The sequence below is a fragment of the Prinia subflava genome, chromosome 1, assembly GCF_021018805.1.
Source record: "Prinia subflava isolate CZ2003 ecotype Zambia chromosome 1, Cam_Psub_1.2, whole genome shotgun sequence".
NCBI lineage: Eukaryota > Metazoa > Chordata > Aves > Passeriformes > Cisticolidae > Prinia > Prinia subflava.
The window spans coordinates 28,912,417-28,930,320 of record NC_086247.1 but is presented as its reverse complement, the minus strand read 5'-3'; the positions used below and the strand labels follow the sequence as shown (position 1 = coordinate 28,930,320).

The window sequence follows — 17,904 nt, the reverse complement described above, 5'->3', positions numbered from 1 at the left end:
CATTACTAAATGTACGTACAAGCTGCAAGTAGTGAGCAACATCAAACCAGGTGTTCCCACTCCACTGACGGAAGTTCTGAAACCTCATGTCAGGGTATTTTCTATGGTATGCCTAAGAATATCTCTTTTCTATGAAATGGTGATTTTACTTGTAGGAGATGCAAAAAGGGTCCTAGAACCTAATGGTAAAGTACCTACTGTTTTTGCTGCCCCTAATTTTGATTCTGTTTACATTAAAAAGTTGTATGCAACACCTCATGTAGCTTAATACAGCCTTGTGTATGGACTGTCTTATTGATATATCAATATGGCCTTTAGTAGCTGAATTCCACCTGCAAATAAAGTATCTTTTAACTATTTCAAGACCATTTCTGAAAATGTACAATACACTCCCTTTGTTTCTCTCTTCACCTATGAGCTTATGGTCTGGGATCATTAAGGATGGCAGCGGGTCAAAGAAGTACTACCAGTTCTATAATCTCATTCAGGATCAAGCAAGTAAGAGCTCACAAAAATCAAACTACAGAGGCAGTGGGGAACTCCCACACTTAGTAGAAAGTTTTGGAAATGCTGCCTCACTGCTCCTCAGTAAAAAATCCTTGATTGTTGCATTTGAAAGCCCTCCTCCTCTTGACTGGATAGAGATCTATAGCAGGATATTTTTAGTGAAAATAAACCAGGTTGGCTTTATTTTCAAGATCTCTTGCAATTAAGATACAGAGGTCAAATTAAGATTTCTGAGGTCAAAAGTTATTGTCTGACTTTGAAAGCAGCCACCTGAGATGAGATACTGCAGACCTTACATCACTTAAAAGGGTATGGAAGTGCAATCCATTTGCCTTTACATCCTGGGACTTCACTCTTCTTTGTTTAAATTATGATGTTTCAGTGAAGTTAAACCAAGGTAGTTCACAGATATATGCAACTGTTTTACTTCTGAATGAAGTAGGTGCTGTGAATGAAAGGGCCAGTGCTGATCCCTGATGCTAAATGCCTGGAGGAGATATTACAAGAAAAAAATTAAGCACAAGTCCTTATCCCACCTAACAGATCTTGAGCCTGGAAGTAGGAAGCACAATCCCTCAGCGATCTCTCAGCAGAGTTGAACAAGCAAGAGGCACTGCCTCCAGTAGCAGATTCTCCCAAGTCTGGGTTCAGCTTGAGACAAAAACATGTAGCAGTTTTTCTGTTCAGATAGGAGAGGTGCCAAAAAAATGAGTTTATTTTTGTGTCTGACTATACAATAAACAGTATCATAGAGTTACAACTCTGTGATTACCCTGGAAGCAACAGAATAACATCAGTAAAAGCATGTAGAGGCGAAAGGCGAACTTTTCCAGCTGCTCCAGAATACAGCCCTCTGTCAAACCACGACAGGGATGTATAATCTCAGGGGAGAAAAGCCTTTACAAAGAACCTGAAGGACCATCGGGCCCAAAGGCAAGCACAGTCCAACTGCCACATGGTTTCTGTCTTCTAAAGAATGAAGGCTTGCCCCTTTCTAACCATCTTTTTGCTTCATATGCCTCTCCTAGCTGTCATATTCCATCTTTTCCTCTGCACTATCAAGATACTTGGCAAGCCCTTCCTTGATCCACTTCATAACTGAAGGACACCACAGAGTACACAGACACTGCTGCACGTGTTTTCCACTCTTTCAGTAGCCCACAAAAGCACACAATAAATTCTGGCACATGCAGAAGGCTGCCTGTGAGTAACTGGGAGCTGCAGGAAAGACAGAAGGACAGAGAGGGGAATCCTTTACCCTTTCTGGAACTGATGAAACAAACTCCACAGACTCCATCTGTTTCATCCAGTGCCCAGGCACAAGGCGCTCTATGCTACCCATGCTGCTGCTCCAGCAGATGGACGTACCAGCATGGAAAAAGAAACACCTGCAAGACCAACCACTTCTCTCCTGATCTGAGCAAGTAAGGACAATTGTCTGAAACAGTGTTGGTCACACATGTTGAAGAAAATATCACTGTAAATCCTTAGCAACCACCAGTTCACCCTTATTCATTTCACTGTTTTTCTGTACAGCGCTGTAAATCAGATGTGAATGGCTTTCCATGGCCTTATGGATCACTACTGACCTAGACCTGAAGGCAGCAAGGACTGCATCACAGTGTTCTCTATAAAGTATTTTAAAGTAGAAAAATTAGATTTTTGGCCTCTGGAATTACTCACATTTCCCATCACTGCATTATAGAAAGAAAACTGTTGAGAAATCTGAGGGAAGAAGTATTTTGAACACAATGAGAGCTTTTTTTACACTTTTTAAAAGGGATATGCATATATACATAAAAGATCAGGTTGGCTCAAATGTTTATCTTGCCAGCTTTACAAAGTCCAGTTTATAGAAGGTAATTGTACAATTTGCTCTCTGTCAGTAGGATGTAGGCATCAGCCACATCATCTGCTGAATCAGAAAATAAAATTTAAGTAATCATCCAATCTTGACTGCTTGTTTTAACAGCACTGCCCATCTAAAGTTCAAATAATCTTTTATCCACCATGTAAAAAAAATAAATTGAAGATGGTAAAATACTGAGCTATATAATTTCACACATCAGTATCTGATCACTGAGACATTTTACCTTCCCTCTGATTCTGTGTTTAGTGATCATAACAGTCTTTACAATTATTAGGACCACTATGAAAAGGTTTTAGGCTACTAGTAGATTCACACTTGTGTTCAATTAATTGAGCTGAAATCCCAAATCAGTGTAAACTAGCAGGACTTTTCCATCAACTTCAGCTGGGTCAAAATTTTATGGAAATTAGACTCTGTATGTTTTGCAAAAACAAATAAAAAGATCTGTATTTTTATTCAAGGCTCAAGCAACAGAAGTTGTTCAGTTTCCTGTCTTCATTAGTTTTGTTGTCAAACAACAAATACCACCCACACATGTACTTTTTAATACAATAAGACAAATGTCACTGCAATAATCATTTGAGATTGGAAAGTTTGGCAAGGTGCCAGAGTAGTGAAAGTGATCCCATCACAGATTGTTCAGCAGTAGCAGTGCTAGCATTAAATTCCTATGTGCTCTGTTTGGCAACATGCTACAGTGAAAAACATGAACACAAGTTCATGAAATTAAAGCTGATTCCCAGAGGAGCTAATGAACGTTCTTTTCATTCACCTTATATTTCCTGTTCAATTTCTGTAAATAAACAAAACCACTTAAGAGTTTCTCTTTTAACCTATTGTCCTTCTGTAGTCTTTGGGCAGGCCTTAAGCTGTAGTATTAGTCAAGCTGCTTGCTATTTTTAGAAATAAGCAATTCAGTAAATCACTTGAAAGTATTATAAAGCCAATGGGGACTCATTCTGAGGGAAAAAAAAAAAAAGAAAAAGAAAAAAAAGCATCATTGTTCAATCCACAGCAGTATTTACAGAGCAGACACCAGCAAGGACAAGCATGCACCTGGCTGGCCAAGCAGGCAAGCTCTCATCTTTGAGGCACCGATTTATTCCAGTCTAGTAAGAGCTCTCTGGTGCTCTTGTAACACTGGAATTTCTAATCTAGCAGCTGGAAAAACAGAGCAGGACTTGAGGGTTCAAAGCTGATTTACAGGATTCTGAGACTTCTCTGTAACCTTGGGGCTGAAGAAAGCTTGGAAGAGCACAGGATCAACAAAGGCACAGATGGTCTGTGCATCTGCACTTGTCACAGGACAAATTACAAATGTTAATTACCAGCCCATGAAGAGCACTTTCTCAATACTTAGTTTTCCATCACTTTGATCTCCAAGAAAGACCCAGGGAACTACAGGCTGGCTGGTGAGCCTCACCTTGATCCTTGGGAAGGGATCACAAGACAGGGAGGAGGGGGTGATACACCCGACAGTCATGCTGCCACCCGGAGAAACCTCGACAGGTTAGAGAAATGAGCCAAAAGGAACCTCAAGACACGCAGTCAGGGGAAATGTGAAGTCCTGGATCTGGGGAGGGACAATCCCAGGCACTAGTTTGTGCTGGAGGCCACCCAGCCAGAAAAGAGCTTTGTAGAAAAGGCCCTGGGTTCCCAGTGGACACCAATTGAACACGAGCCAGCAGTGAGCCCTTGTGGCAAAAAGCTGAACCATGTCCTGGGTTGCATTAGACAAAGTACTGACAGCAGGTGGAGGGAGGTGATCCCGCCACCTCTACTAAGGCACTGGAGAGGCCACACCTTGAATGACAGGTTCAGTTCTGGGATCCCAAATACAGCAAAGACATGGACACACCAAAGGCCATGCAGCAAAAGGCCACCAGAATGATTTCAACCTGGAGAGGAGAAGGCTTTGGAGAAACCTCATTACAGCCTTCCAGTACCTCAAGGGGACATACACAATGGAGGAAGAGGGACTTTTTATATAGGCAGACAGTGACAGGACAAAGAATGATGGTTTTTAAATGAAAAGAGGGCATGTCTAGAGTACCTGTTAGGAAGCAATTCTTTACTCAAGAGGGTGGTGAAGCACTGGAACAGGTGCCCAGAGAAGTGATGGATGGTCCAGCCCTGAAGTATTGAAGTGTTGGGTGGAGCTCTGAGCAACCTGGTCCAGTCAGTGAGTGACATCCCTGCCCACGGCAAGAGGGCTGGAACTACATGATCTTTAAGGTGCTTTCCATTCCAAACTCTTCTATGATTCTGTGATTAAGAGACTGGACTGTCTCTCCTATGAGGAGAGCTGGGACTTTTCAGCCAGGAAAAGAGAGGGCTTAGGGGAATCTTAAAAATGTCTAGACACACCTGAATGGAGAGAACACAGATCCAGGCTCTTTTCAGTGGTGCTCAGTGCCAGGACCAGAGGACATGGTCACACACTGAAATACAGGAGGTTCCCTCTGAACATCAGGAAACACTTCTTCATTGTGAGGGTGGCCCAGCACTGGAACAGGTTGTCCAAACAGGCTGTGGAGTCCCCCTCCTTGAAGATATTCAAAACCCATCTGGACGTGGTCCTGGCCAATCAGCTCTACATGACCCTACTGGAGCCGGGGGGCTGGACCAAGTGATCTCCCAGGGTCTCTTCCAAACTCAAACATTCTGTGACAGAGACTGAGCAGCACATCTCTGTCTACTGGTATGCACTGAATACCTGAAGGCTGTCAACTGATCGTGTTCAACTGACCTCCTTCTAGACTGAAAAGAATATAGTAAATAAAGATCAGAACTGTTAGTGGCTTCACTTGAATGTAGTTACAGTTTTCTAATACAATTCCTTTTAAAGGCAAAGTGGTTTCGTCTTGTCTGTGTTCGTCCAAACGACGACGATGACAACAACAACAAAATTACATGAAAAAATCCTCAGCAATTAGTCTCATTCATTTTTTATTAGGGGAGAGTAGAGGAAAAAATACTATCTTACTTTCTTACCATCCCCAGCTCTGCGTCTAGTAATCCATATTATGTATAAACTTTTAAAATTTTTCAAAAGGAAGAAAAGAAAAAAATCCCCAGCCTAGTCATGAATTTTCCACACCAACTTCACCAGACAAGTCTTCACTCAAGAACAACAAGAAACTGAACAAAGTTTGCAATTTAAAAATTAATTAACTTTATCTACTCAGAAAAATATGGCTAAGCTGCTGGTGTTTATCTGCCTCTCTTGTCTCACCCTTTAGTTGTTCCTCATAGTCCATCAGTGTTCATTCATATCTCATATTACTCTTTGCAGAAGTGGGTAGACCAGGATCATGCTTGTTCTGAGTTTTTACACAGCCTAGCCTAATAGGTTCCAAGTTCTGGTGCTCTAATAATTAGCAGTATTTATAAAAATAACATTATCATTATTAGTCTGAAAAGGAACATTTAGTTTTCCTCTTAAGATCCTAATGTGTCTTGCAAGGTCTCTCCTCCACTAAGCAAATCTAGTATTTGAAGCTTGTATTTTGCAAGTTGCCTCTTAAAATACATTTGCACACACACATATGAAAATTAAATAACACTTTGCTAATCGAGCAGGAAACCTTTTTTTTTTTTTGTCCACAATGAGTATATAGTCCATTCAAACAGCAAAGCTGAAAGTCTGATTTAAAGGACAGCAATGAATTCACACCTTTAGAAAGAAGGAGCAATAGAGAAGAGAGTGAATTCAACGCAGCTGAACAACACATAACTAAAAGGCAACTGATTTCTTCCACACAAGCTCTGAAGATTCTTCTGCATCCCATATATCACACAGATGCCTTTATCTTTAAAAAAACAAACAGAAGGTGAAAAAATCAACACAAAACATAACACACACAAAAACTGTGTCCAAAAGCATAATTTTTCAGGCACTCCTACCAATGTCTGCCATCCCCACTCTGAAACCTCTGGGACAGATTTGCACATGCTCCTTACTTTGCACCTGTCATAAATTTTACTTCATAAGGTGGGTAAAACTGAGCACAATGTTAAAGTGTAAGCATGAAGTTAAAGCCTTGCTTACGCTGCTTTGGCTTTTATATTCCTCCACCATCACTGCACAGCTCTCCGGGCCTTTAGTTTTCAGACTCTTCATCATTTTGGGAGCTATGTATTTGCAGGATCAAATCGACTTCATCCTTCTGAAATTCATCTTTCTGAACTACAAAGAGGTGCTCACAAACAAGCATGTATCTGGAACAGGTAGTCCCATAGGTGAGGAGCAGGTGCAGCACCCACAGTCAGCTGGATTAGGAATGTCCCGTGTCCATACTCATAGCCTGGGGACAGTTACTGGGCTGGATATAAACTTGCAACTCAACTGAGCTGAACAGAAGAAAGCACTAACCCCTTTACTATTTGTAACAGTAGAGAAAACATTGCAACATGCTGGTGTGTTATCACAAGCCCATGTTCACTACTAGCCCACATTCTCAATCATAGATAGCACTCTAATGGTTTAGACAAATTAGCATAACTCTGCTACCGGCAGTGGGGTTTTCTTCTAAGTATATCAGATAAAGTCAGCATTGGAGACTGCTGATGGACCCTACTTCAAAACTCCTTTCTCTACCATCAAACTCAGCAGTTTCCACAGACTGCATGAACCCCAGCATGGTACTAACATGGCTGCTTGTGATATATGAACGAGGCTGCATACAAAAGATGAATTAACCCATGCTTCAGGACAAAGTACTAGCAATTACACGATTTATACTTTTTCATCTCATTTCAAATGGCTGAAAAGCCAAATGCAGTCAAAGCAAATACAGGCTGTACAAAAAGAGTTTCACATGCAAAATGAGTCTGCATAATCAGCACCTTGGTGTAATTCATTTCCATACAGAGATTAATGAACTAGTTCATTAATCTCTAGTGACAAAGTAAGAAAACACAGCACTTCTCAACAAGGCTTTACAGGCTCTCCAAGACTCTCTGGCTATTCTGCCATTACCCACCAGCCACACACAGCACACTCCTGCCTCTTCCAGCATGGTAGCATAGCAGGGGAGAAAAAGCAACAAAAACACTCTCCAGTGTCCTCCTTCAGGACAACTACACAGATACAGCAACAAAAGACACAATTTTTGTATCTTCTCCATGATCACCAGTCTCTCTTTTTGTCATATATGTTCTCTCTTTCCATGACTTCAGAAATTGGAGAAATAATATTTATCTTTATAAAGTACTTCTTCCTGTCTATCCCCATGCTTAAGAGCAAGGGTCAAAACCAGACTACTAAAGGTGCAGCCACACAGTGGAAATCTAGAAAATATAGCTGTAAGAACTAATAGTGCTAGTACTTCGCTGATTTTGACTAGAGTACCAAATTCTCAGGCACTTTTTAACAATATTAATTCCATTGCAGACCCTATGGTGCTTTCATCCATATATCACAGGCAGTCCAGAGAAGTGACTTTGTCACAAGCCCCTGAAACCTCTAGCTTGAAAATGCATTCGACCCAAGGGCACAGACATCAAGTGTACATGTGAATACACACCAGAACACCATGTGACGCTTCTTAATTGCATTATCCAGATAGCATATACTACAAAACCCAGGTCACTTTGCTTTCAAGTCCAAATAAATTCTGAAGCTCATTAGGATTACTCTTATTATGAAGAGTATTGGTCACTGCAATTTATGCCATTTCTCTGGAGGGGACACCCCTCAATATACTTTGCTCCCAGTCCCCCGTTCAGAGGCCCAGGTCTGGGAATCCAGTGCTGCTGCCTCCATGCCACTTCTCCATTTGGAATGAATTCCAGTTGACAAATCACAACCTGACTGTGCCAGTGCTATCCCTCCCAGTGCTTTGCAGTTGGACCTCCGTGTTCGTTTTATGCCTGCTTCTCTCATTTCCAGAACAAACTGCTTGGAAAACCCACCTTCCCACACACTCAGGGCCACATAGCCAGAGCTACTTTTGGGAAGCACCTTTGCAGTTCAGCTGCTTCAGGCTTAAAAGCACTCAGAAACACAATGCCAAAGGCAGAGAAGTTTAATCTGTTGCTTTAAAGTTACTTGGAAGAACCCTCCCATTATACTTCGAGAACTCCCACACTAACAATCTCTAAAGAAATATACAGAGATCAAAGGTAATTTATTTACAGTGTTAAATTTTAAGCCCTCATAGTTTATAATACTCAAAAGTATAAACAGAGAAAGCAGAAACTGAGCAGGTAATGACAGTTAGAAACAGTCCTCCAAGGAGGGTAAACACGTGCACCTGGTTATCAATGGTGACTTGACAGTTTATTACATACACTAAAAATGGACTAATAGGCATTACTACACTCATCTCACCTATGGGGTAGGTTTACTATTCAAGGAAGTAAACACTTGCAAGCACAATATTTTTGTATGTCCACATACTACTAAGTGTAAGGCAGAAATACCAGCGTCTTCTAACAGTCCTACTACTTGCAAGCATGTTGAGGGTTGACAAAGAGGACAGTACCCTCCCACATTATATGCAGATTATACCTATGTCGTCCATTTATATTTCAGTTTATTGTGCTCCCCTTGAGAATTTCACTCTTTTTTGCCATTAGGTACACACAGGAAGTTCCTCTAAGCCTCCTCTACCACTTAAGGCTTTCACTACTAAGGGGAGAATGATGGGACAGAAGCTCTTCATCCTACGGCTACCACTCAAGTGTCAAGCTTTGGTTCTGTAGCAACAAAGTTGCTTCAGCCTGGCAGGCCTCAGTACCATGGAAGGGCTGACCCAGACACCAGAACCACAGCTCATGGCATTCCACAGGCTCAGTGAAGAGCCACAGCCCCATGACCCAACTGTGTCAGACTGAGCCTCTCAGTGCTGCAACAAAACTGCTCTGAAGTAATATGGGGATAACTTGCATTTCTGCTTCTATTTTCCTTTGTGTGTTGTTTGTTTTGGATTTGTTTCCTTCGTTTTCCCCATCTGTGGATACAGGAGAGACCCCAGTGGTGATACAGCACTCCTAATTATCCAGCCTTGAACTCTTATTAAGTAAAAATTATTACCTAGATTGGAAAAAATAAAAATCAATCCAAATGGGTGGCCTTTAAACTTTCATACACATTTAATTTCCATAAACAGTGCATATCTATCACACAAATCCTCTATAGTACTATACACAGACTTAATCCTACTATCCTGGTTATCCCAAGAGAAAAATAATTACCGAAAACGCTTCATAATAAAATCATTAAGCCTAAATCTGTGGGATCTCAGCCAGTGGGTGTGTTCATCAGGTTGTTCCAAACCGCACCGATTTCAGCGCACTGCCCGCACACGCTTCGACACGGGATTCGAATCGGGCCTCTGCACAGGAGGGCTGCATTCCTAAACTTTCCCCAGGTCGCCCACCCAGGCCTCCTGGCCACGGCCACCGGCGCTCGCAGGAGCCCTGCCCGGCGCCGGCAGCTCGCACGGCCCGCAGGCACCGCTCTGCGAACAGCTCTGCGCTCACGGCCGGGTCCAACACGCTTCCAACGCCCGCCGGCCGCGCTTCGCCCCGCCAGTGCTCAAACTCCTCCAGACCCCGGTGGCTCTCCACGCCCCCCGCCCGCTTTTGGCCAGCCGCCCCGCCGCCCGCTTCGCTGGGACTTGCTGAGGGTCGGCCGGCCCGCCCGCCGCCGGGGTCCCCGCAGCCTCCCGGCGCCAGCCCGCTCCGCTCCCCGCCCCGCCGCGAGCCCCAGGCCGCCCCCCGCGCCCGCCGGCCCGGCCCGGGACACCGGCGGCCCGGCCCGGCGCGGCTGACCGGCCCCGCACCCCCGCCCGGGCCCCTCAACCGCCCCCGCCCCGCGCCCTCCCGGGACGCACCTTCAGGCTCCCCCGGAGGGGGCCCTTGCCGTGGCCGGCCGGCGCCGGGGGGGCGCTCCCCAGGCCGCCCTCCTCCTCCTCCTCTTCCTCCTCCACCTCAACCACCACGTCCTCGTCTTCGTCCTCTTCCTCCAGCGCCGCAGCGGAGCCCTCCCGCCGGGGCGGCCTCCAGGCGCTCTCGGGCTTGGGGGGCCGGACCGCGTCTACCTGCGGTGCCGCCGCGCTCAGCCGCCGGCTGCCCATGCTGGAGCGCTTGGCCAAGCGCCGCGCCTGCATGGTGCCTCCGCCCGGCCGGCCCGGCCCGGCCGCCTCCCGCCGCGCTCAGCCCCGGCCGCGGGCAGCGGCCCCGCCGAGGTGCCCGAGGGGCGGCGGCGGCGCTCACCGGGGGGCGGCGGTGGGTGTGTGCGGCGGGCGCGCCGCGGCCATGGGGGCCCGCGACCGCGGCCAGGCGGGCCCGGAGCCGGCGCGGCCGCCCCGCCGCTCGCCCACCTGCTCCCGGCGCCCTGCTCCTCCGCCGCTGCCCGCCCGGCCCGGCCCGGCCCGGCTGTCGGGCGCAGCGCGCGGTCCCCTCCCGCTCGCCCTTCCTCGCCGCCGCCGGTCCCCGGCGCCAAAACCCGGACTGGATTCCCGGCGGCCGCGGCTCCGCCAGGCGCGGGGCGCTGGGGCCGCGCTGCCTTCGCCCGGAGGCGCGGGCGGGTTTCGCTGGCGGGCAGGCCGGCCCCGCCGCCCACCCGCCTGGCCCCGGTGCGCCGGGCCGCCCTGCCCGCCCGCGCTGCGCTCACACGGCAGCGGGGCCAGCGCTGCCCGGCAGGACATTGCGCTGCTGCAGCGCGTCCGGAGAAGGGCAACAAAGCTGGAAATGGGTCTGGAGCACAAGTCCTGTGAGGAGTGGCTGAGGGAGCTGGAGTTGTTAACCTGGAGAAAAGGAGGCTCAGGAGGGGACCGTAGTGTTCTCTACGAGTCCCTGAAAGGAGGTTGTAGCCAGGTAGAGAGTGGCTTTTTCTCTCAGATAAGCAGTGACAGGACGAGAGGATAAAGTCTTAAGCTACGCCAGGGGAGGTTTGGGTTGGACATCAGGAGGAATTTCTTCATAGAAAGGGTGTTTGGACATGGGACTGAGCTGCCCAGGGGAGGTGGCGGAGGGAGTCGCCGTCCCTGGTGGTGCTTAAGGAAGAACTGGAGATGGCACTTGGTACTCTGACTTAGTTGACACGGTGGTGTTCAGTCATACATCGGATTTGATGATCTCAGAGGTCTTTTCCGACCTAATTGATTCGGTGACAACCTCTGCCTGCAGGACAGGCTGCCAGATTTCTCAGGCCTCAGTAAAATAAAATTATTTCACTTCTCCCCCTAAAAAAGATAAATGGGGAAAAAAATTGGACTTTTGGGGGAAAAGAAATGAAATTAAGAAATTGTTTGGGTTTTTTTTCAAGATCAATGATTGAAGCAGTGGTATCTATACCCTGTTGAGGAGAAAATTACCTGGAACAGTTAGGGAAATAATTTCTGGTTTAAATTCTGTGCTTTAAGCTTTAAAATACCTTTCTGAAAAGCTTTTTAAAAAATAAAATCGTTTCTAAACAGTTTGAAGTTACTGTGGCCAGCATTTAAATTTGCTACAGGCTTCTATGCCATTCATGAATGCCTCCTGAGATTGAATTATACTTAAGATTGTCACATGCTTTTCCTAAAATCTTCCTGAATAAGTCTTAAGTCTGCATTTACATGTTATTTTTGAGCCATATGTATATTCTTTTCCATCTACAAGTGAATTACAGTCATTCCCTTCTCAGCATTCAGTACTTTTCTCCCTGCACATTCTGTTCTAGAGACCTGCCAACAGGCCAAATGTACACATATGGTCAGCATGGGGCCAAGCTTCACTGTAGGTACATTAATCCCTTTCAAAAAGTAATGGGATTTTTTATTCTGGAATATAGCATACAGCATTTTTTAGGCAAGAAATTATACATAACACAGTACCCATTCTTAAAGAAATACTGAAGTTACTTTTCATGTCAAACTATGTAAGTTGTTTGTATTCTCTCAGCCTAACCCACAAACCAGTTGTTTTCATTCATTATTTCAAGGTTTCCACAGATTTGGGCCAAGATCTGCAACAAAATTGCTGGCAAATTCTGGCATATCAGGGTTTCCAGCAGTACTTCCCCACCCCTCCAAAAGTCTTTTCCAGATGTTTTGCCAGTGCTTTGACCAGCTGCACTGCAGTGTCAGCTCGGCCCACCTCAGCAGAACAGCAGCCAGAACTCCTGGTACATGCTGCCACAAGGTGTTCTTTTTTCCTGACACTACACGTGTACTTAGCTTCTTGACACCTAGCTGAGCAGATCATAGTATTTTGAAGCTGATTTTGTGTAAAGGAGAGATCTGTGAAAGGAAGAAAAAAAAAAGGTAAATGCTTTTTTGGTTTTATTCCTAGATTGAATGTTCAGATTTAGAGTTTATATTTGACATAATTGAGTTATGCTTAGGTTTTACCTTAAACATTAATTTCAACATGAATTTCAATGACAGGCATAGTTCCTTATCCCTTAAAGGCATGTAAATAGAATCATTCCAATACCTCCTAGTCTTCAGATTATTTGAAATGTTTTATATCATTTGAATACTACCTGAATCTAATTGTGATCTTCTCTAATGGCCTGTGCTCACAGTTATCTGAGTTATAATTGTGTTATAAGGGTCCCATTCCTATATGCCACATACTGGCACATAGGCTGAGAGACTTTCTTAACTTTTTCAAAGTCCTGTATGTTTTAATTGCAGGAAAACAAGAAACAAATTTAGAAACTATATGCAGCAAGTGTGTTATCACTGAATTGGATTATATGTGCTAGCATGACCACCACAAATAACAGAATGGAAACCAAAGAATCTCTTGCAGAAAACAGTGGTGATAAGGGATAGCTGGGCTTGTACAGGCACATCTGTTAACTCCCATGACAGCTCACACTCCAGCCTCCCTTTGAACTCCCTGTTCAGCCTTTTTTGCCAGGTTTGTTCTGGGACCTGCTGTAAGGTACAGCTAACTTGACACCTCTTGCCCCGAGGTTTGGTGGGTGAACATAAAAGCAGACTTTGTTAACCAGTTATCAGGCTTTTAGCTGTCAGTTCAACAATTGTGTCAAGCATTGCTTACCTGGGTTCTCTGTTTGGGAGCATGGTGGCAGGAGGCAGAGAGGCTTAGGCAGGTTCTCAGGAACACACAAAACATCCCAGGCCTGCCTGCCTGCAGGAGGATGCTCCATCCCCCAAAATGCTGCCTCTTCTCCACAGGACTCCACCAGTTCATGACCCATCAGATCTCAAAGCAGAGCAGGACAGCATGTGAGCCCTACAAAAGTTGGTCAGAGTGACAGAGGAAAAGTGTAACCAAATTCTGGTGGAGGGAGAGGTGCCAAAATAGTTTTGGGGTCCAGAGGGGATGACAATCCAGAGTTCACTAGGCTGATGGACAGGGCAGTCCCAGGAAAGGGGTTTAGAGAAGACTGGCTTTCCATTAGTAATCTGAGTTGCTAATGTTTTTTACTCTCGTTGGGTTATCAAATGCAATGAGAAGCCAGTGTTGACAACTCTGCAACAGATTGGTTAAAGATTCTAGCACTTCTCAGGCGAGCCAGATTGGAGCTGTAGTAGGAATAACTTCTCTCACAATATTTGATACAAACAAAAGAGAAATGACTCTTTGCTCCATTTCTTCCAGTCTGTCTGACTTGCAGTATGAATGGAGCTGAAGCTGAACCCTTGCTGTCCTTCCAGTGCTTCCCAGAGGCGCTAAATTATGGAGGGAGTCAGGCAGTCCTAGATACAGTCTTCTATATCTTTACATTCACAAACAGTTAAGAGTCAAACACAGGTTATAATCCACTATCACACATCAACACTTTTTGCCTGAGACTCAGTCTTAGCACTCTTGGGTGATCTGCTGAACAATTCTGGCCCATAGCCATGGCCTGACATCGAGTAAATTCTTGTAATATACGGGGTAATATTGTATCACTTAGCTCAGCAGAGATATCTCACTAATGTACCACAGCGTAATATGCCTCTAACATAAGTACAGGCTCTGGCTGGAATAGGAGCTGTTTACATGTCAATGATTTCCAAGCTTATTAAAAGTTAATGTGCACATCCACACTCCCTTTGTGTTCACAGCTCTCCAACACAGCAGAAATGTTTCAGATACTTCTTTGCCTCTAACCTTAACAATCAGTTCATACTTCCTAAAATGAAATTTTTCTCTCTCAAGGCACATGAGACAATTCAAATGGTAAGTATACATAAGCATATATATATCCCTCTAGAAGTTCTTCTAGAGCAATCTGTGAAGGTGAATTACACTGACAGCGTTTCAGTTCATCTTTAATTATTGTCTAACCACCAGGCAGCCCTGTGCACTAGTCACAGAAAAAAAAAAAATCAGTTTTTCCCTAGCACTGCCTTAACTACACTGTGCTGATTAACATCAGGTGGAGTTGTCTTATGATACATATTTTTCCCAAACATTTCATTTAGTCCATCGTTCAGTTAAGCATTCCTCAAATTCTTAATATAATTATTTACTGATCTGTTTGACATTTTGGTCTATTCAGCAGCTGCTACTGTGATCATGACTGCAGGCAAAGCGTGCCTGACATCACATCAAGGGAACAAGTTCCTTTTACTTCAAAAAGCAGAGATTTTTCTGTAATGCTGAAGGAGGCACTACTCTGTAACCTCCCTGCTCGCTGGTCCCAGAGCTCCTTCCACTGGGGACCACCACTCAGCAGTGCAGCTTCCAGCAGGGATGAGCACTAGCCACAGCTAACAAGCACTAGTACAGGTGTGCTTTAGTTTACCTTACAGGAGCAGGCGGCTACATCAACAGAAGGCATTTCATTGGACCATCCCACATCCTGCCTCAGCTAGCCCTCTTTTTTTTCTCCCTTTTTTAATATGCCTTCAAGGAAAGAATACTTTTTTTTTTGTTATTTTCTTTAATATCTGAATATTTTTTCCTCTTGTCCATGAATGCCAGCTTTTTATCACTAGAGGCAAGATCCTCTCTGCTCCTGCCTCCTCCCAGACTGATGCTATGCTTCAGTTTTTGCCTTTAAAAAAATCTAGCAGCAATACCAAACAAAGAAACCCTCATTTTACTGTACATTTAATCACATTTTTTTCAACTATAACCTAATCAACTAGTCATTCACTTTTCACTTTTTTTTTAGTGTGCAACAAATGTATTTGTTTGAGCTTTGGTATTCAAGCCAGCATGTGCACTAACTGTGTGTGTTCCACTTCCCTCATAATCCCAGGCATTTGAGCCCCTGCCAACTTCTTTATTCGGGGACCTGCCTTCTCCACACTCCCTTTGTAAACTTTGCATTTGTTTTGCTTTCTAGTGATCATTGAAGTTCTCACTCCAGCTGGGAGGACAGCCAGGCACCTTCAAGAACAAGGGAATGATTGACAATATTAGGCAGAAAATTGTCTACCAGATGCTGCTCAAAAGGAGAGGTGGCAACCTCCCGACCCCCTTCCCAGTAGGCGAAATCATCGCTTCTGTGCCACGCCTCTGCCCCGCCCGTCAGCGGAGCGGGGGCACGGGGTCACTGCTGCGGCTGCCTGTTGTGCAGTAAAATGCCACCCTGCAGACGAGGCTGTGCCTTCTGCGTGAAGGAGGTCCCAGTGCCAGCCATGCTTCGGAATGAAGTGGAAAAATTCACCAGACATTAAACATTACTTTTCAGTTACCACTCTGAAATACTATGTCTGAAATGTACAGAAACGAAAGGTCCATCCTAGGACTGTGAGAGAATAAACACCAACCAGACCTGCACGGCTTTCTAAAAACCCCTTCCCAGAGATCTTCCTGTTGCCATTAGTGCTTTAACACGATTTACATATTTATGTCTCTTAAAAGGTTTTGTCCCCCCACTGAAAAAAAGAGGTCAGTTCACTAAAGTTTCAAGCTGGTGCTAATACAATGACTATGGTTCCCCTTTTTGTCAAATTAACTAGACTGTGAAAAACAAAGGGATGAACTTGAAAAAAGTAAGACTAACAAAAAAAAAAAAAAGAAGAAACCTGAGAGAGAAAACACTTTTTCTGAAAAAAAAGCAGTGCAGGACAAAAAACCACAGAGCCTACTCTGAGGGCAAATACACAAGACACATAGGCCTCTGAAATGCAGATGTTTGAGCACAAAATGGAAATAACCATATATACATAGTTGGGGTTTCCTTACATACACACACACACACAGAGAAAAAGCTATTTGAGGGAGTTTCTATCTTGTTTGTGCTCATTCATGTGAGGTAACAGCAATGTATGCGAATAACAATCCCTGAAACGACACCAGAAATAAAGGAAGGAGATAGGAAATGAAAGATGATAATCAAAATGCTATTTTAAGCAAATGTATTCTTTAATTGTCTTAATTCAGGTGGAACTTCCCCTGTAAATTAGATTAAATATATACTAAGAAAAGTGCAAGATTGACATGTCAACTTCCTCTTTCTCGGTGAAGTGTCAAAGAACTCTGATTGATTCCGAAAGTCAAAGCTGAATTTGCAGAGGTAGCAATTACAAAGGAAATAACTAGCTTTTCCTTTCAAAATGAACAAATTAGATCAGGCACTCAGAAAAACATAAATACTACAGGACTCATAAATCTTCTTTCAGACTCACTTTTTACATGGAAACGTCTTTGTAAATCTTGTTGGAAGCAAGAAAAAACGACTACATAGCTGCCAGTCAACACCAACAATAAAAATATTTACAGCAATAAATTAAGCAATAGGTACGATTTTATTTTGATCATCTTGCTACCTATCATAAGGTAGTATAACTTTATTTGCATAAATTCTTTATCTTGGAGATGAATACTTTCCTTTGAAAAAAGGCACTCCTTTTTTCTGCTTGCATACCACCCTGACAAGGCTCCAAGTAAACACCACTAACCAAAGTTTAAGGGAAACGCCAGATAGACAGATAACTTGAGGATCACCCACACCTCAAGGATTCCTTCATCAATCAATCAGCTGCAAGCCAGTTCACTAGCTGGAGAGGGAGGAGACTTCGTGTTGTACACGTTCCTGTTTTCTAGTGAGTGCAGTGGTTCATAAAAGCTAATTTGTGGTGCTGGTGGAGTTTTTCGTCTGGTTGGGTTTGGTTGTTTTGGTGTTTTTTCAGAGAAGCTCCTTGAAAAAACTGAAGTTACTCTGGAGGTTCTCCTTCCAGTCAGCTCCTTGGGAGTGTTCAGAAAAATGGTCACTTTGGATCGCCCACTCTTCCCTAAAAGGCTGAACGAGGCCACACCAGACTGTTCGTTCCGCTTCGCTCGCCCGTCCTCCTTCGGGATCAAGCTGTCCTGTTCCCCAATGGAAACGCGGCTGACCTCTTCCGGCCTCTCCCACCCTGCTCTCCTCCCTGAAGAAAAATCCGAGTAAACAAACCAGTCACACACTCTGGGAGCTGGACACGCACAACTGAACTGGACCGCCATGGCAGCGGGCTGTCCCCGCCAGCTCCATGCCCCTCGCTGTCACGCCGCCGGTGACGGCCCGCTCTCCGCCCCGCCCCGGGTGCCGAGGGCCGGCCGAGCCGCGGCGGCCCCCGCTCCGAGCCGCGGCGGCCCCCGCTCCGTGCTCCCGCCCCGATCCTGTTCGGCTTTTGCCT

The 17,904-nt window shown here is 44.9% G+C and overlaps 1 protein-coding gene across 1 annotated transcript in view; it reads right to left on the bottom strand.

Moving 5' to 3' along the window:
* ZNF704 (zinc finger protein 704) overlaps positions 1 to 10,846 on the bottom strand; it is an 88,946-nt gene extending 78,100 nt beyond the window's left edge. Inside the window, exon 1 of the mRNA XM_063391986.1 lies at positions 10,219 to 10,846. Within this exon, the coding sequence (XP_063248056.1) occupies positions 10,219 to 10,494 (276 nt within the window). The 5' untranslated portion in view covers positions 10,495 to 10,846. The remainder of the gene's footprint in view (positions 1 to 10,218) is intronic.
* Between the last annotated feature and the right edge of the window lie 7,058 nt (positions 10,847 to 17,904).